The following is an 18,896-nucleotide window of genomic DNA, read 5'->3' on the forward strand; positions in this document are numbered from 1 at the left end:
GCGCACAAGAGACGTAAGAAACTGGCAACGTTCTGTTATGGTAATTAGGTGTTTTTTCAAAGTCCTCACTCCCTTTGATGTTAGAGATTTAGTTCTAGTGGACCGATTAGCACGTGTATTTGCATAGTTAGATGGTTATAGAATAACACATTTATAAGAATTCTATTTCTTTGATATATTTATTAAACCTAACTAAAGATGCCTCTTACGCCCGATCAAATAAAGTTGATGGAAGAAAACCGTCGTAAGGCTATTGAAAAACGTGCTGCTGCAAAACAAACCGAAACGAATCAAGTAGTTACAAACAACAATAGAAGCAATTTTTCTGCTGGGAGTTCAGCTGTTTTAAGACCTCCTACCCCTGCAATTAACCCATCAGTTGGAATAAGTCCTTCAGGTGCTTCTTCGTTTTATTCAAGACCTCAATATTCGGGGGGGAAATCCACTTGGAACTCTCCAGGTTCTTCTAGTAAATTTCCACCAAAGAATGCTAACTCCGGTTCATCAGCCAGTTCTTCAAGACCTACGGCAACATTTCAGTTGATCTCAAGAAGAAAATTTTGTGTTGATGCACCATTTGACAATGAAATGATAGAGATATTTAAAAAGTTCCCCACAAAAAGTTATGATGGAGTTCTTAGAAGATGGACTTTTCCCCTTTCTGATCATCAAAAGTTGCTGGAGAGCCTTGATCCATTGCTAACAAGATTTCAATTTCAGCCATTGCCAAAGTTTGTTTTGGATATTTTTAGGTAAAAAGATTGCATCCATATACTTTTCAAATAAAAGGTGTAATCAGGATTTCCCTTTTAATTTACAGTAATGCCCCATTTGAAAAAACGATACCTGAAGTTGATATAAGCAGCATAGACCCAAAATTGTACGAGTCTCTACTTCCATTCCAAAAACAGGGCATTTGCTATGGAATTCATTTGCAAGGAAGGATCCTAATTGCTGATGACATGGGTATTCTTTTAAATTAATCATTAGCTAAGTTTCTTCCTTTTTATTGTATTTAATTTCCTTATGTCTTCCTTTTCTAGGCTTGGGGAAAACTCTGCAGGCATTAGGTCTTGCACATTATTATCTTGCTGATTGGCCTTTGCTCATTTTAACACCATCTTCAATGAAATTTGCCTGGGATGAAGCAGTTAAAGTATGGTTACCAAGTGTCCCATTACATCATATACAAGTATGTGAAAAGACAAAAAAAAATGAAATGTTCATTAGATCAACATTACTTTTTAAAAGGTTATTTGCTCAGGAAAGGATTACATCGACAAAGAAGTTTCAGTAACAATTTGCTCATACGACTTGCTTACAAAGAAACTAGACGAACTAGTAGCAATGAACTTCAAAACCATTATATTTGATGAAAGCCACCTCGTAAAAAGTATTATCATTTTATTTTTTAAATTTTTGTTTGAGAGTTTTTTTTTTTAACTACCAAGTTTTAATAATAGGCGGAAAATCAAAACGAACTACCGCTGCAAACTCTGTAAGTGCTGAAGCAAAGAGGGTGATTCTTCTATCTGGGACTCCGGCATTATCTCGCCCTGAGGAACTGTATAGCCAGCTACAGATTTTAGAGAGGAAACCGTTTGGGTAAGGAACTTTGCCATTTATTCAAATTCAGGAGTTTGAACTGTAGTCAACACAATTTGCTATAATGATGGTTAGACACTTCCATGCTTTCGGATTACGTTATTGTGAAGCCAAAAAAACAAAATTCGGATGGAATTATGGTGGAGCAACCAATATGAACGAGTTACAACTAATCCTTGAAGAGAAATATTTGATAAGACGTCTTAAAAGTGAGGTTCTTTCACAGCTGCCAGCAAAACAAAGGTAATAAATAGCAACAATGATAAAATGATGAGTAATTAATTATCAATTTTTCATTTTAGGCAAATGGTTGTCCTTGATCCTAATGCTGTCAAATGTCATTCGCCCTCAATGGATACGTTGGCTAAAAACATGACAAAGGAACATTCCAAACCAATGGAAAAACGGGGTGTTCTACTATCTTACTATTCCGAAACGGCAAAAGCCAAAAGCAAAGCTGTGTGGTAATTTTTAGAAATGTAGCTACATTTAAACAAAATTATACTTATTTTCCTGTCTTTCCCATCTGTCTTTTCCAGCGACTATATTGCAGACTTATTGGAGAATGGCAAGAAATTCCTCTGTTTTGCTCATCATCAATGCTTGTTAAATGACATTAGTCGGTGCATTGAAGAAAAATCTAAAGCAGGGTAATAGACCTTATAATTGAATTTTATAAATTTTAATTAACGTTATTTTAAAGTTACATTCGGATTGATGGATCGGTCTCTTCGGACGAGCGGAAGAAGTTATGTGATGTTTTTCAAAATAAGGAAAGTGTTCGGGTCGCTGTGCTATCGATCACAGCTGCAAACACTGGATTAACTTTGACGTCAGCCAATCTAGTCGTTTTTGCTGAACTGTTTTGGAATCCCGGTGTATGCTAAAAAAAATATTAGAAAGAATTCAGAATTTTACGTAAGCCGTTATTGATTTCATACAGGTCTTAACTCAAGCTGAAGATCGCGCTCATCGTATTGGTCAACGGGATAGCGTCGTAGTCCAATATCTAGTAGCAAGAGAAACTGCCGACGATTATCTTTGGCCCCTTGTGCAGAACAAGCTGGATATTTTGAGCAAAGCTGGACTCAGTAAAGATAACTTTCATGAAGCGGATACTAGATATCTCTCCGTAAATTCCGACGAGCCCCTTCATTGCATTCTATTTCTATCCCTTATTTATTTATTTTTTAATATTTCAGAATGCCAAACCGGCCCAGGCTTCCATTATTGATTTCTTGGAAGAATTGTCGAGTGAGGATTTGTTGGCACTGGATGAAGCGGAAAAAAACTACGGCGAACCGGAGAGCAAAAGGTCTAAAGCAAACTAAGGCAAGTTTTCGTTAAATTCTCAAGTAAGGCAAGATTTCGTTAAACTCTCAAAAAAAATTTACGGGGCGGTTGTCGAAATTACAGGGTCAAATTGATGAATTTGAAATGAGAATATGTATTTTTTTGAATCATGTCACTTCCAAGTCCGTTTGCATGTATTCAATTAAGGCACAGACGTCAACAGCTTTTTTCAAAATAAATGAAAGGGTTTAACAGAGAAACAGTATGGCATGAAGATAGATTTGGGTATTAAGGAATCAAAGAGAACGGCCAATTAATTGACTTTGAAGTGAAAATTGGGTGGGCAGGTGTTTTAGCTGTGTTCAAAACTAGGCAAAGAGAAGGAAAATCCATCATCAATCAATATTTCTCGAAAGAAGTGTCGACAGAGACAGTGAGTAAATAAATAAGAACTGGGAAGTGAAAAACGTCAAGAGAGACGAAAAAGTATGAAAGAAAGACAGAAAAGGGGAGAGAAAGTCGAAGAAGAGAAGAGTAAATAGTGAAAAAGTATTGGGACGACGAGAGTCGAGAGCGAGTCTCTTCTCCCTCGAGTAGCGCCAGGTGATTTAAAAGCACTTGCGGTGGACAATGCCAGGGCCGGACTCGTCGTATTCCTGCTTGGAGATCCACATCTGTTGGAAGGTGGACAGAGAGGCCAAGATGGAACCACCGATCCAGACGGAGTATTTGCGCTCAGGGGGAGCGATGATCTTGATCTTGATGGTGGATGGGGCCAAGGCGGTGATTTCCTTTTGCATACGATCAGCAATACCGGGGTACATGGTGGTTCCGCCGGAGAGGACAGTGTTGGCGTACAGATCCTTACGGATGTCGACGTCGCACTTCATGATCGAGTTGTAGACGGTCTCGTGGATACCGCAAGATTCCATACCCAAGAAAGAGGGCTGGAAGAGGGCCTCGGGGCAGCGGAATCGCTCGTTGCCGATGGTGATGACCTGTGCAGGGGAAGAAGGAGAAGATCGTTACCACCACGCCCGTGACCGACATGCCTAATTGCTGGACAGGAGTCGAAAAAAAGGGGAAGCTCGTCATACCTGACCGTCGGGCAATTCATAGGATTTCTCCAGAGAGGTGGAGGCAGCAGCAGTGGCCATTTCCTGTTCAAAGTCCAAAGCGACATAGCACAATTTCTCCTTGATGTCACGAACGATTTCACGCTCAGCTGTTGGTCATCAAACCAGAAAAGAAGAACCAAAAAAAAAAAACAGCGTCAATTTCCGCTTCAAACAAATTGTCGTGAAAGTTGGATGGGATTTTGAAGGAGGCTGTTTTTTACCGGTGGTGGTGAAGCTGTAACCACGTTCGGTCAAGATCTTCATCAAGTAGTCAGTCAAGTCACGACCAGCCAAATCCAGACGGAGGATGGCGTGGGGCAGAGCGTAACCTATATTTCAACCGTAATATATCGTTGATAAATTTGTCTCATCCATGACGATTAATTTTTGTTTCGAACCTTCATAGATGGGGACGGTGTGGGAGACACCATCACCGGAGTCCAAGACGATACCAGTGGTACGACCGGAGGCATAGAGGGAGAGGACGGCCTGGATGGCGACGTACATGGCCGGGCAGTTGAAGGTCTCGAACATGATCTGCATTGAGTGGATAGAGCCATACGACCAAAAAAGGAGGTTAGTGGACGTCTTCTGTGGCTAGCATTGCGGTGATTTCGCGTGTCATTTTTGTTTTGGGGTTGTTATTCGCACCTGGGTCATCTTCTCACGGTTAGCCTTGGGGTTGAGGGGAGCTTCAGTCAAGAGGATGGGGTGTTCCTCGGGAGCCACGCGCAACTCGTTGTAGAAGGTGTGGTGCCAGATCTTTTCCATGTCATCCCAGTTGGTGATGATACCGTGCTCAATGGGGTATTTCAGAGTCAAGATACCACGCTTGGACTGAGCCTCGTCACCGACGTACGAGTCTTTCTGGCCCATACCCACCATGACACCCTGTAATAGTTAAAACAATTATTAGTCGTCGCCATCCAGTTGTCCGACAGTCGGCCCTTTCCGTTCAAATCCCATCCCAGATGTTGGGAGTTGTCTATGCAATAACGGGGAGGCCAAAGTTAAAAGAAGGAACGACCGGCACGAATGCCAGTGGGGGAGCACTAGCGTGGGTCCACACCAAGTCATCCGATCCCTGCCACACATGGTAGCGGGAGGTATATAGAAAAACAGAGATGAGAACAGGGGGGGGGGGTGGACGAAGCCAGAAAGATCTTGGGCTATTTTAGCACCAGACCTTCCTCCTTCTGGTGTCGTGGCTAATTTTAGCCAGCATCCGACTTCCCGCCCCCACGTCGCATCCTCCACCATCTCCTTTTATGGAAGTGCCGCTCTAGGTTTTTACATTTACTCTGCTGTTTAGTTATCCCCCCCAGTTTTGAGATCACATTTTACGGGTTTCAGGAAGTAGGAATAGATTTTTTTATATTTTTCTCTTCTTTCCAGAAGAATCCCGATTCTTTAAAAATCAAAATGGGCTTTTTTTTTTTGTTCTACGCTTGGAGTAAAATTTCCGATTCCCGATTTGTTGTTGCTTGTTTGAGACGAATTTTTATACCTGGTGGCGAGGACGGCCGACAATGGAGGGGAAGACGGCACGAGGGGCGTCATCTCCGGCGAATCCAGCCTTGCACATACCGGATCCGTTGTCCACAACCAAAGCCGCAACATCGTCGTCACACATGTTGATGAATTAAGTCTGGGGGGCGAGTGAACTGGAAAAAACTGCGAAAAAAACAGAACACACAAAATGAAGACAAATTAGATCAGACAAAAAAAAACAATAACAGCGGTGCAAATATCTTTTTCTCTGTTGTCCCTGTTCTTTTTTGTGAAGGAGCTTAGGGAGTGACGGGGCAAAGTTTTTCTAGAGCTTCGTCTGTTTTTGGAGGATTTTTTGACTGGCTTATTGGAATATGTGGAACAACTTTTTGATATTTAACTGGCTAGTTGGAAACACTTGTACTTGTCTACGATAAATCACTGTGGGGAATTCAGAAAAAGGCAACCGAAAAGCGACAAATAATTGCCGTTTTTAATAGTTTTCAAAAGCGGAAATCGTAAAAGAGTGAAAGAAGATTGCGTCGAAACGTGAGCTTGCATCAGATGGCTGTCCATGTCAAGGAAACCAAGAAAAAGAAAAGTATGTAAAATAGACAGCGGATGAGAGCCACTCTGTGCCTTCTAGAGAGATTTGTGATCGTTTCCAGATGCTCACACACGTTTACAGCGCTACGGCAACGTACGACTGGACACTCAGAAAAGTTGAAATAGTGAAATGTATGCGTGAGATTTACAAGTGCAAAAAAAAATTAATTTTTGATTGAAACTAAATGGAAAAAAACGGCAAATTTTAAATTGAAAGGATCCCTATTCCTGATCGCGATCGATTCCAGAATTTCCATTCCAGAATGGAACTAAACACTGCTGTAGTTATCAAACTCGCTAAACACTTTTTGGGGATTTTCCGCTCTCACTATTTAAAGTTGTAATGTGTAGAATAATGCACCACGCTATGTACGCAATACGTAAAAGAAGAAGCTGGACAAGAATATATTACCAGGTACGTTTGCTCTGTTGAGCTAACCGACTGGGGACGGTCTGGTGTACTGACAACTCGGAACTCCTCGTCTTATAAAGGGCTTGGGAGTGGCTTAGGGTGGTGGTCCACTGGCTTCCAGACGGACGAACTGGAGGAGGCCAAAAAGAGGGAGGAGGGTGGTGAAAACGAGAGAGTAGAAAGAAGAAAAGAGAAAGAGAGGGAAAGAGAAAGAGAGAGAGAGGAGTGTGCTTCAAGACGAAAATATCTTTCGCTTCTTTCGACGGGCAAGGAAGGGATCCCGCGTCTTTTTACTATACGCGCACACGAGGACCAAACATGGGCCTTTTACATCCCCCCTCATCGTTGGGAACCAACCTATTCCCTTTCCATATATTGAGCATTCGCTCCTCAAAACTACAAAGTTTAGGGATAAATGAGCATTTTTCATTATCAAGTTCTAATTACCAAAAGGTCTAATTGCACCGATACATTTGTTAATTAGAACAATGATTTCAAACTTACTTTGATAATTGATTTCAATCTTGTGCTTGATTGCGATCCTCGATGATTTGCTTCAATTCTACGCCCCCGACATTAAATCTGCAAATAATCTCTCTTTGCTGATTCTAATTTTCAAAGTTCCTTGTAATTCAATTTCTTGAAAGTTCTTATCTCTTGTTAGCACCGAAAGGAATTTTACTTTCGTTCTCTTGAAGGCCAACTCATAGTGAAAATATTTTGACTAGTAAGAGGTCATTAGCTCAATGATTGGACTTCAGACTTCAGACTTGTAGCGGTGCTGGACTGCAGACCGGCCATTTAAGGGTTGGGATTTGCGGGTAACGTGAACGGTAAATTGAATTGAATCGAGACGGACAAGAAGCTGTAAATCATTGAAAGAATTCGTCAAGTTTTTGGCCTCCTTATTTTCACTCAAAAGCCTCTAGGAAGTAAGCAAGCGAATGAATGGTTGTCGTGACCATAAATGGCGAGGGACGCCGTTTGGACTCCGGCGGCGTCACGACGCGTGGGGTGGGATGGACGCAAACCGTTTGGAGACCGAGGAGGAGGAAAAAGAGAAGAAGGATGGGAGAGGAGGTGGGGGGGGGGAGGGAGTGCCGAGTGAGAGATCAAACCGTAGAGGAGTAGATGCAACTTTTTGTTTTTGTTTGACTTTATTTTCTGTGTGATCCGCTATTTCTTCGTGGTTCTGGCGCCATTTTCAAAACAATATTTAGGTTTCTTTTATTTCATTCGTTTACATTAAGAAACCCCAGTGCTACTCTATTCTCTCTCACGAACGCGCGAGTTTATGCAATGATGAAATCCAGCGTCCCCACTCGAAAACTCGCGCGTGAATGTCTGAAACCACATAGTCTAGGAGTAATCGTAGCACAAATTCGGTCTAGAGTCTGCTGTGCTTCTTTCGGTTCTATGGTTGGCCATCCGACCGTGTTGTATAAACGTAATTTCAAACCGCGAAAGTTCTAAAAATGAAGTAGTTGATACACACCAACAACATGGTTTGTTTCAAAGCCATCGCGTCAGAGGACAGAGAAAAGAAACACGGAGGGAGAGGGGGGGCATGCAGCAGCTTGATTTGGTGGGGCCTATGTTTAAACGCAGTCGCTCCCAACTTTGGAGCGGGGTTAAATTTAGAACTTTTCTAACCGAAAATGCCCAGCAACACACACACGCAAGACATACAGACGTACAGACATATACACTACACACACACACACACACGCACACACAGGGCACTCATTGGGAGGTTGCCCATATGTGGCAATACTAACGCTCTATCAACCCCCTTAATTCCGCCTTAATTCTCATCATTCCTTAAAGTAGACTCAGTCATACCCTCGACACTTTTCTTATCGACTAATTACGCCTCTCAAATATTACCCGTCGCGTATGGTGTGCGCCGCCTCTTCGTTAAATGCTCGACATCTTGCGATAATGTATTAACATACTATGTTTTATACTTTTCCGCTGTACGGAATCTATAGGGAAACCGTAGAAAAGAGCTGACAATTTATCGCGGAAGTTGTTAGTACTGTTTCTATTTATGCAGCAAGTTTTCTCCTGCCTACTTGGCACCGATCGAGCTTCCTCCTTTTTTTCCTGTTTTGAAAGAGATCCAATGATCGCTGCGAGCTCTTTCATTCAGTATGATCGTATCCTGTTTCCGGATGATCGGATCGTTGCAGTCGTTTTGCCGGTCTAATATTCTACTTGGACTAAATGATACGTTTAATCTGCTATTGACCGACTCGAGTGCAGCGATGTCAAATAAGATCGGGTGACCAGACCTTTTCTTTTCTCCATCGCTCACTCTCCGCAGCGTGAAACAAGGCCGTTGAGAATAGACTGAGCATCAGACGGCCGCGCACCCGGTAGGGCGACCGTTTGGAAACAGGCAACATCCCAAAGACAAGCATCTAAAGGAGAGCAACTGCCACCATGTCTGTTCCTCGTACCAGAAATAACACACAGGAGACCAGATAGCTAGCTGAATCGAGGTCAATTTTTTTAACATTTCAAAAACGCAGATCTGTACTGCAAATTGTTGATTGACGCCAAAAAATGTAATCATGCGTGTCCTGCAAATCTCGTCCTTATAATTATCCATCAAAGTCCCTTTTTTTTGTTGTTGATTTAAAAAACAAAGATGCATTAATCAGACATCAAACTATGTCAAACTAAAATTTGGCCTATTAAAATTCACAGAAATCAATTTACACAGAATCAGGGAAACATGTTGATAGCACCTGGGAAATTTAACTCCGATGCATTTTGTAGTTTGGTAGCTAGATTTCCAGAGAAACTCTAAGAACACGCGAGCATGACTAAATATAGGTGCGACACCGGGTCTAATACCTTATAAGCATGCCGTCTCAAACCGCACGGTGGCAAAGCCAAGGCAAGGAATCTTCAAGGTGTTTGTGTGTTTTCTTCCTTTTTTTTTTTTTTTTTGCTTGACCGCCCTTGACGTAGTAGTTTTATAAGGATTACATCATAATCCTTTTTCGTTATTGTAATCCGGTGCGATATCGATCAAATGACGCGGGTAGAGCCACTCGAAAAACTGCAGCAGTATGTGACATATTGTGAAGATGAGAACGAAAAAGGGACCCGCAACTGGCCCACAGTTTCGGTATCTGCTTATAAGGGAAAATTCCAGGAGTCACATTTTTAGAAATTTTTCGAGCTTATCACATCATCATATATGGGCGTTATTTTTACCTGCAGAGAAGTTTCCCAACACTCAAACTTGGCTGCTGTTTGACGTCGTCGTAAACTAATTGCGTGCGAGTAGCAATGTCAACCCAGTTGTACGTGCGATGAATGAATTGATGACACTCCCATGGAGACATACAAGTTCCTTTCAGGTGGGAGTCGATGGCGTCATCCAGTGCTGAGACGATTGCTAAATATACAACGAGTAATTAAAGTGCCACTCAGCACTTTTAAATTGGGAAATAATTTTGTTTACCGCTGACGTCAGGCTGAGCCATGCGAATCATTTCTGGTGGGAGCACCTCAGGAATACCACCAACTTTAGTACTAACCACCTGCAAACTGTTTTTGTGTTAGTTAACAATTCGAAGAAAGATTTTATTGCGAAGGAAACTACTAACCCGCAGGCTGCAGCTTCCACAATAGCTATACAGTAAGCTTCAGTTAATGAGGTGTTTAAGAATATATGACCTCGCAGTAGTGTCCCGTGAACTTCAGATTGATCTAGTGCTCCGAGCAACGACACTCTTTCATGCAGCCCTTCTCTCTCGCGGACTTGTTCTAGTACGAGTCGCTTTGGTCCGTCACCTCCAATCAGAAAGTGAACCTGATTTAGGAATTGCATAACACTATTTCTGAAAGTAGTCTTAATTATTTGAAAATTACCTTGGGGTACTTTTTACAAATAATGGGAATTACGGAAGCTAGTAGGTCAATACCTTTCCTGTAGACTAGGCGGCTTAATGCAACAATTATTACTGAAATATTATAAATTATGCTGTTAATATTTCAGTAATTTGAGATTTTGCAAAAATCTAAATACTTTGATCTGTCTCCTTTTTGGTAACATCTGGTTTAAATAATGTTGTGTCTGTTGCATTTGGTATTACTGAGACATGGTTGGCAGGAACTTTAGCTCTTAATACTGTGTTTTCCTTCCTACCACCAGAAACAATTAAAATTTGATCGTAAGAATAATTTCAAAGGTGTTTGCATTTACCCTGTATGTGAAACACATATGCAGTGGTTTACCCCTGACAATGTGATTTCTAGAAGTTTATTGGTGAGAATTGCAGAGATGTCAGCAAACCCATTTAAGGAATGATCTGTGAAAACAGCCTGTAAATAATCAAACTCGTATTTACTTTGAAATTAATAATGATATGCATATGCTAGTAGTAAAGTTACCTTGAGACCCAACAATCTTGCTATTACAATACCTTCATGTGCTAATGTAGAAAAGGCTGAGTGCCCATGTACTATTTCAACACACTCTCTAATATAAATATTTCTAAAAATGGACAAGGAAGCGAAAAGAGTTGGGAGAACGACTTGGTCATGCATAGTTTTGATAGGAAGATAGTAAACCTGCAAAACAAGTGATTAACATTAGAAACCTCATTTGTTTAATCTTTGTTTTTCTATACTTTAAGGCCATTAGTCATATAGCGAACTCCGACTCGATTTCCGTAAGAATGAGTGATGACGATAACTTTGTGTCCAAGAGTTATCAGACATTGCGATAGGGTAAAAATGTGCGACTCTACTCCTCCCAAGTTTGGATAAAAGAAATCCGAGACCATGCTATCATAATAAGAGAAAAGAATTATTTTATGAAAGTTTTTCACAAACAGTTTTGCCTTACCAAATCACATGTCTCATTTTTTTTTTGTCTTCTGTTTTGACGTTTAAACGTCAAACAAGCTTGAAGTCCCTTCTAGCTAGGCGCTGCAGTCAACGCACTGCGCAAATTTTTTATATTGATTTGATTTTAAATATGGACTCCATTTAGTCCATTTTAAAACAATTATTACAAGCCGATGGCAAGAACTATTGTTTAAATCAAGATTTCCTGTTTCAAATTCGCAGGAAAAACTACTTTGTAAATGTATGTGCATTTCCCTACAAGAGCTATGGCATAGTCTAAGTAACCACGGAATAACCGCAACTACTAGGAATTTGCAGTATAGCGCGGGAATTTATTTACATGATTTGGCGATTGATCCCCTATTCAATAGAGTGTCCTTGGCGTAGGCAAGAAAATCCTTCGTATTTGTGTGGGTAGACTATTCTGTGCGGGTTCACCTTGGATGCACAAGATCTCTATTTATTAAAGTTAACTGAAACTTCAGCGTTTTCCGTCTAGCCGGCGAACCCTTATCCCTTTTTTGTGAGTTTTACATTACATGAAAGAGTCAGAAAGTGTTGAGTGGACACATGATGCTTTTCTAGATTGGATCCATCCCTTTTAAGAAAAGAAACAAACAAATGGCCTAAAAGGAAGAGAAAGAATAAAAAGAAAGCCAAATGGGCCAGTGGCGCTGCTGCTGTGGATATCCTTTGGTGTTACCCGCGGTGCGCTGGTCAAACGCAACCCGCACCTCGTCCGTGCAAGGTGGATTTTGATTTCGTTCTAGTGTTCTGTGTGCTGGTTCTCAGTGTCCGTTCATGTGGGACGTACCGTGTCAATGGTGCCATGCGACTAAAATGCATTAAACAACGTCGCCATAATCTGGCCAGATTGGTAAGCTGTTCGTTTATGTTTTGTTGTTTTGTTGTTGCTGTTGTTTTAATCAACGATTTCGAATGAAGCTGAAATCACGTGAAGGCCGTGAGATGGCATTTTCCTAAAACGCAAACAAATTTTATTACTTATCTTAATTGGTAAGAGTGTAGTCGTGTACCGGAACGTGTTTACTAATTAGAGCCATATACAGAATTCCCATTACTGTGTTATTTCTTAACTTTGAAGAAACAACTAGGTCATGATCGGCCAGCATCTTTTTTTTTTTTTTTTTTTTTTTTAACATTAAGAAATCTGAAAGGGGAACTCATAGCTCTGTGCTGGATTTGGCTCTCTACCTTTCACTCGGCGCCACCTTACTGTATGCAAATGGAATAACAAAATTGATTGATGAGAAATCTCTTTTTATGATATCATGCAGCGGGTTTTTCCTTGACATTTTCCAGGATTGTCTAAATATGATGCATGTAGTTGATATTTGATCCATTTCCTTACATACGAATCTCGTCTTGTATAATAGTTTGTGCGGCGGAGACTCGAGTCGAGGGGACACCACAAGGACGACAAGGGCCAGACGTCTAACCCATCAACAAACTCTGCAAAGGAGCAGAGTCCCTCGACGGAACCATCGGATGGAAACTTGGAAACAGTCACGTCCAGAAGACTTGGTCGTGCGGATCATAAGGATGCTTTTCAAGACACGGTGACGCATTCATCTGTAGATTTTTTTTCCCTTTTTTTTAAATCTTTCTAGTTGGTAAGGAATCTCGGGTTCATTCGTCTCCGAACCTGTAATGACGTGTTGACCGTAGTTCTTGATGATTCATGAGGTACTACGGTACCTTTTCAGATAAAGGTCAACACTTTTTGAAGATGACAATAACATTTTACGCTTTCACACGTTTTTTCCTATTTTTGGAAGAGTAATGTCATTGTAAAACGACACTGTTTGGTTATGCTTTCTACGTACGCGACCAGCTGTTTCCGCTTTGCTGGACCTTTTTGAAACATTTTACATAAGTTGTGGAAACAACTTCTAAAAGAACAGCGGGCGAAGTAAATACAGGATAAATTAAGTCTAGGATAGAAAATACTTCACAGTACTTTTTTCAAAATTCAAATTTAGATTTAGATTTTGTTTGACAAGCGAGTGATGTGCAACCATGATAATTTATTCTGATTTTTTCCCCTGTTCAACTTCCAGTACGTCGTAGTTGAGCCTCCACCGGAAGTTAACGACGAATGTTCCAGAGAAAATAAACAATCTAAACATTCAAAAGCTGTTGGCACGTACTTCCGCGATGGTCGACGAAAGATAGACTATGTCCTAGTCCACGAAGAAGTTAGTCTGGCACCTAGCCGAAGCAGAAGTCACAACACTCCACACCAGTCATCGACGCCCTTGCCATTTCGCCAGGAAGGGAAATCGCCACAGGGCGGAATGCTACCAATGTTATTGACGTCAGCGGTACACCACAGCACACCAAAGCAGAACCGGAAGATGGATATCAGGAAGACATTTCTTGATAAACTCAAGTCACAAGGAATCGAAATCGAAGAGGTTTAATTCTTCTTCATTTAAATTTAATAATTCCAAGTATTTTCAACTCAATTTCAGACTACAACCGTAGTTGTTATTAGCATGTGTCTGCAAGTTGATCGTGAGTTGTTTAAGTGCGTAAAACAAGAGAGCCCTAGATGTTAAAGTTCAAATCCGTGTTCCAAAAGTTACGTGACGTGACGTGACAATTGAAACGAGAGACGGGAGTCACGCTCAGGAACTGGCAACTCTATCTCTCTATTGTGAAATTCTTTTTAAATACCAGAGAAGTCTGTCAAGAGATGATAAGAGCTCTTAAAAACAGATTTTTCCTTTTTTTATGCAACTTGTTTAACATTTTTTAAATTGATTTGCAGGAATTCACAGAAGGGAAAAGAACTAACGTCCGATTTATCAAATTGCACGCCCCTTTTCCGGTATGAATTGCCGATCTATTTTTTATGTTGACATTTAAAGGTTTACGTAACGATGAATGTTATTCATAGTTACTGGCTCATTGGGCGGAGGAATTGGGATTTCGTGCAAGGATTTTGGTAATAAATTAATAATAGAAGTTCAAGAGAGAGAAAAAAAATGTTTAATATTCGACGTCATATTTTATAAATTTAGTGCCAGGCCAAGGCCGATGAGGATAATTGGTCTGCAAGACTTTTCAAGTCCTTCAGGCTACCAAACTGTTTCGCACAGGAAATTCCAGGTGACCCGCCTCAAGTTTGCTGCACTTACCCATTTAGACGGTCGAAAATCTCAACGTACGAACGTATTCTTTAAAATTGTAAAAGTAATTTGGTTCTAACTGATGTATTACGTACCACAGGTTGTTGGGTAATCTTGATTGCGAATCTTATTTTACATCAACGGAGCGCAGTCGAATTGTTAACGAGATTTTGGCCAGGACAACATATGGAGACCGACGGAAAGGTGAAGTCGGCATCGAGCGCTTGTTAAAAGAGGGCGTCTACACAGCCTCCTACCCTTTGCATGAGGTCAGATGAATTTTTACGACTTCCAAGAAGAAACAGAAAACTAAATCTAAAACGCCTTTGCAATAAATTCTATTTTAGGGTTGCTATCAAGAAGACAAATCTGGGAATCAAGACCAACATAAATTAAATCCTCGTCAAGTTCTGCATGGATACTGGGCCCGTTGGTCCAAGTGGCCCAAGTACCAGCCATTGGATAACGTTCGCGAGTATTTTGGCGAGAAAATAGCTTTTTACTTCGCATGGCTCGGCTTCTATACTGGATGGCTTATTCCGCCATCGATCGTCGGTGTGTTGATCTTTATCTACGGTCTACTAACCGTAGAAGAGGATCCTGCATCGACGCAAGTCTGTCACAGCCAGGGCCAATTCCCTATGTGTCCGTTATGCGAGGAGAGCCAAGGATGCCATCAGTGGGATCTTAGCGATGTTTGCACTTACTCAAAGTTGTCTTACCTTTTCGATCATCCGGGGACAGTCGCTTTTGCTATTTTTGTCTCTTTCTGGGGTAAGACTGCGATTGGTAAATAACACTTAAACTAATAAAGTAGCCTATTAATCGAACTCTGCGCTTTTAGCTGTAACGTTTTTAGAGTATTGGAAGAGATACAGCGCACGCCTGGCTCACCGTTGGGATGTGGTAGATGTTGAACGAGAAGAAATACGCCCTCGTCCGGAATTCGCTTTGAAGGTACTAAACAAGAAATTGTGTCAATGATCAAATAATTGAAGGTTGGAGACACTGTAAACTCGAGATTTCAGAATATTTGCTGCTTTAATTGAGAATGCAATTTGCTTCAGGCTCCGTCTATTGCAACCAATCCCGTGACTGGTATAGCCGAGCCGGCTTTTCCTCACTCAATCAGGCGAAAGCGGATAATGGCCGGCGTCTGCTTCGTTTTCTTGATGGTGTGGCTGCTTTTTCTCTCTCTTGTTTTTTCGTCTTACTTTACCGGCAGATTGGGTTGCAAAGCACATGATAATAATTCTTTGATGGCAGGTTTGCATGGTGATTATCTTCATCGTCGCCATCATCATCTACCGGATCGTGGTCTCCATTCCCCTCTTCCAGCACGAGACCTTGAAGTCGCAAGCTCAAGTTATAGCAAATCTCTCCGGTGCCGTCGTCAATCTAGTGCTGATTATGGCTCTAGGCCGGTTCTACGAGAAGTTGGCCTACAAACTCACCACCTGGGGTGAGCGAGTTGTACAATTTACTTACATATTTGAATTACCCAGGCGTCGCCTCAATTGAACTCGCCGTCATTTTCTTTCTTGACGTTTAGAAATGCACAGAACACAAATCGAGTTCGAGGATAATTTAACCTTCAAGGTCTTCGCTTTCCAGTTTGTTAATTTGTACGCATCTCCGTTCTACATTGCCTTCTTCAAGGGCCGTTTCATCGGCTACCCAGGCAACTATCTGCACATTTTTGGATTGCGGAACGAAGAGGTATATTATTTAATCAAACAAACAATAAGGATGTTGGCAATTAGGCAGATAATTTAGTTGTATCAGGTTAATGTTTTCGGATTTTTTTTTTTCGTGATTCAGTGCAGTGCTGGCGGGTGTCTGGTAGAGCTCTCGCAACAGTTATTCATCATAATGGTTGGTAAGCAGGTCATCAACAACGCACAAGAAATTTTGTGGCCAAAAGTTCAAGCCTGGTGGCAAAATCGAAAAGTAATTCATTTTCGTCCCTCATTTTCATGGCCAAAAATGTGATTGATTTGTTTCTTTTTTTGTTTATTCATTTTTCAAGGTGGATTTCACCCAAAATAAAGACAAGTCCAAACCATGGGAGGCAGATTATCAGTTGGTCGAAAACGCCGGATTGTTCCAGGAATACCTTGAAATGGGTTTGTTTCATGAACATCGTGACAGATTTTTAGAAGATCGGTGTTGCTGATAAATTATCATTTCTTGGCCAGTGATGCAATTCGGTTTCATCACGATATTTGTTGCGGCCTTTCCGCTTGCTCCGCTTTTCGCACTGCTGAATAACGTCGTCGAGATACGACTAGACGCGCAGAAATTCGTCTGCAACACCCGACGGACAGTAGGGCACCAGGCCAAAAACATCGGAATCTGGCTGAGAATATTGGAATTTCTTGTTCATCTGGCTGTCATCAGCAATGTAAATCTTACTCCAGTTGTAGCGATAATATTTGAAATAATTGTGATAAACTGCTTCTCATTCTCAAAACAAATTCAAGGCATACTAACATTTGGATTTTTAATATAGGCATTTCTTATTTCTTTCACGTCCGAGTTCCTTCCCAAAATTCTTTACCAATACGAGCACTCGTGGTCGATGGATGGTTACGTCAATTTTACCCTTGCCATTTCTCCTAAAGGTGCATATAAATCTAGAAATATTTGACCTTCATAAGCTTTATACCTTCTAATTTGCTTGTTACCAGGCGCAATGGCAGAGCCGTGCTACTACCGTAGCTATCGCGATGAAGACGGTAAACTGTCGGCTTTTTACTGGAAATTGCTCGTCGTTCGATTGGCTTTTGTCGTCATCTTTGAGGTATTGTTTTCGCAATCCTACCTATCTAATGCAATAAGTTGCTGACTTATTTCCTTCTTGTTCAGCACTTCGTATTTGGAGTGTGCCGACTGATTGACGCCGTCGTTCCTGACGTCCCAAAGACTTTGGCCAACAAAATGAAGCGAGATCGATATTTGGCCAAACAAATACTACAGGATCCGGATCATCACATTCGAGTTGCCGAATGTACATAATTTAATTTTTCAGCTGCCAACCCCTTAATGGTCCTATATTTTATATTGGATTTTATACTATTGTTTTATTCGTCATGTGGAGGTTTTATTTTTTTCCTAAAAGCCAGACGATTCACAAAAATTGTGCAATGACCATTAACATTCATGCGAATGTTTTGGTGCACACGTGATATGAGATTTAGTTAGCTCATAAATCCACAACGGAGTGAATCCGGGTTAAACTAATAATTAAGTCCAACATCAAACATTCCACTTTTCCAATGATTTTGACAGGGTGGTACATGCATAGTTGCATGGTGGTTTATCAATGACCATATATTGACATTACTGTACATATATTTTTCAATGATATTTTTAATCCAATTTTTAAATTTTTTCCTGTCCCGTCTTTCAATAAATGCATTGTTCCTTGACCAGTATTATTTTTTCCGTTTTCTGGATTCAAATTCAATGATTAGTGCTGCCACCTGACGAGCATAGTAGGAACGAAACTCATTTGTCTGCTATTATCCTCATTAGTTTGAAAGATTGTGGTGCTTGGTCGTTGCGATTTGAAGCACGGTCGAACCGTCGAAATATATAATTTATTGTGGCTACGCAAATTATTGTATGCAAGTCGTGAAGATCAAAAAATGTTTCAGACTTGACTTTCTCATGTACTCGTGAAAAAAAAAATAATAGGAGGCGTAACTCATTATCTTTTAACACTTGTAGCATTCCATGCTGTGGCCATGCTTGCTTCAGAGATATGCACAGTGGCCTCTTTGCTCCTCTTGCTGTGCTAAAGTGAATGAATTTGAAAGCTTGCCCCGTCAAAACTTTCGGGGTGGTGAAAGTAGCTGTGACCCGAAAAGAGCGTGCAAAAAGGAACATCATAATTAAGAAACGCTTCCCTGCTGCCCGATATCCTGCTTTACCTCGTGGTCGTGTGCAATCTGCTTCGACTTTTTTCAGCCCAGGCTGTGGTGGCAGTAGTGCCAACTTGACTTTACCCAGTCCCAGACAGCAGCAATTTACACAAAAAGGTAGGACAGCACAGATTAAATCTCTCTTTTATCTCTGGTTTTGGGGTTGAATGTTCTGCTGTTGTGTGCATCAGCCCATGACAGCTGTATAGTGTAGTGGCATCATCATGTACAGCCTTTTTAATGGCCTGTATGCTTCCATGTTGTGGAATGGTGCTACTGATGTTTATCTCAAATACTATGACAATGTCTTTGTGTGTGGTGGACTACTTTTTCTTTGGCTCTGACATGAAGCACATCCACTTCCATCAACTGCAACAATAGTAGACAGTAGCCTACATTTAGACATGAGAAAACATTTCAA

At 41.0% G+C, this 18,896-nt stretch overlaps 5 protein-coding genes across 9 annotated transcripts in view; 3 read left to right on the forward strand and 2 right to left on the reverse strand.

The window, feature by feature from the left end:
• Position 1: 1 nt before the first annotated feature.
• Positions 2–2,985, forward strand: LOC124188631 (SWI/SNF-related matrix-associated actin-dependent regulator of chromatin subfamily A-like protein 1). The gene is made up of 11 exons (XM_046581411.1): positions 2–752; positions 821–966; positions 1,044–1,192; positions 1,252–1,393; positions 1,464–1,605; positions 1,681–1,848; positions 1,908–2,069; positions 2,145–2,255; positions 2,309–2,483; positions 2,549–2,737; positions 2,808–2,985. The coding sequence occupies exons 1-11, from the start codon at positions 199–201 to the stop codon at positions 2,934–2,936; spliced, it is 2,067 nt and encodes a 688-aa protein (XP_046437367.1). The 5' UTR covers positions 2–198; the 3' UTR covers positions 2,937–2,985.
• A 47-nt stretch (positions 2,986–3,032) lies between these two features.
• On the reverse strand, positions 3,033–6,830 carry LOC124188635 (actin, muscle). Its single transcript, XM_046581415.1, has 7 exons — positions 6,526–6,830; positions 5,524–5,690; positions 4,668–4,907; positions 4,415–4,553; positions 4,238–4,345; positions 3,996–4,123; positions 3,033–3,896 (listed from the first exon to the last, which is right to left on the reverse strand). The coding sequence occupies exons 2-7, from the start codon at positions 5,647–5,649 to the stop codon at positions 3,507–3,509; spliced, it is 1,131 nt and encodes a 376-aa protein (XP_046437371.1). The 5' UTR covers positions 5,650–5,690; positions 6,526–6,830; the 3' UTR covers positions 3,033–3,506.
• On the forward strand, positions 4,457–17,980 carry LOC124188630 (anoctamin-7-like). Of its 2 annotated transcripts, none has more exons than XM_046581410.1 (18): positions 4,457–4,592; positions 12,792–12,974; positions 13,476–13,832; positions 14,189–14,248; positions 14,318–14,365; positions 14,442–14,584; positions 14,650–14,818; positions 14,897–15,323; positions 15,394–15,506; positions 15,617–15,724; positions 15,816–16,011; positions 16,102–16,268; positions 16,371–16,499; positions 16,579–16,675; positions 16,748–16,953; positions 17,062–17,173; positions 17,240–17,352; positions 17,418–17,980. In XM_046581410.1, the coding sequence occupies exons 3-18, from the start codon at positions 13,713–13,715 to the stop codon at positions 17,565–17,567; spliced, it is 2,358 nt and encodes a 785-aa protein (XP_046437366.1). In that variant the 5' UTR covers positions 4,457–4,592; positions 12,792–12,974; positions 13,476–13,712; the 3' UTR covers positions 17,568–17,980. The 2 variants fall into 2 exon arrangements, with proteins under 2 accessions (XP_046437366.1, XP_046437365.1); XM_046581409.1 differs by lacking the exon at positions 4,457–4,592 and adding an exon at positions 12,095–12,271.
• On the reverse strand, positions 9,205–11,524 carry LOC124188634 (phosphatidylinositol N-acetylglucosaminyltransferase subunit A-like). 2 transcript variants are annotated; one of them, XM_046581413.1, is made up of 10 exons: positions 11,393–11,524; positions 11,175–11,331; positions 10,936–11,115; positions 10,748–10,866; positions 10,571–10,686; positions 10,414–10,505; positions 10,149–10,354; positions 10,004–10,089; positions 9,754–9,937; positions 9,205–9,671 (listed from the first exon to the last, which is right to left on the reverse strand). In XM_046581413.1, exons 1-10 carry the CDS (start codon positions 11,407–11,409, stop codon positions 9,524–9,526), a joined length of 1,305 nt encoding a protein of 434 aa, XP_046437369.1. In that variant the 5' UTR covers positions 11,410–11,524; the 3' UTR covers positions 9,205–9,523. The 2 variants fall into 2 exon arrangements, with proteins under 2 accessions (XP_046437369.1, XP_046437370.1); XM_046581414.1 differs by having other exon boundaries at positions 9,205–9,668; positions 11,393–11,523.
• A 140-nt stretch (positions 17,981–18,120) lies between the features above and the next one.
• LOC124188629 (potassium voltage-gated channel subfamily H member 6-like) overlaps positions 18,121–18,896 on the forward strand; it is a 93,869-nt gene continuing 93,093 nt past the window's right edge. For 2 of the 3 annotated variants that reach the window (XM_046581399.1, XM_046581401.1), the window contains exon 1: positions 18,121–18,592. In XM_046581399.1, coding sequence (XP_046437355.1) covers positions 18,358–18,592 — 235 coding nt within the window. In that variant the 5' untranslated portion in view covers positions 18,121–18,357. The remainder of the gene's footprint in view (positions 18,593–18,896) is intronic. The other variant, XM_046581400.1, reaches the window with a different exon arrangement.

The sequence above is a fragment of the Daphnia pulex genome, chromosome 2 (genome assembly GCF_021134715.1).
Source record: "Daphnia pulex isolate KAP4 chromosome 2, ASM2113471v1".
Classification (NCBI taxonomy): domain Eukaryota; kingdom Metazoa; phylum Arthropoda; class Branchiopoda; order Diplostraca; family Daphniidae; genus Daphnia; species Daphnia pulex.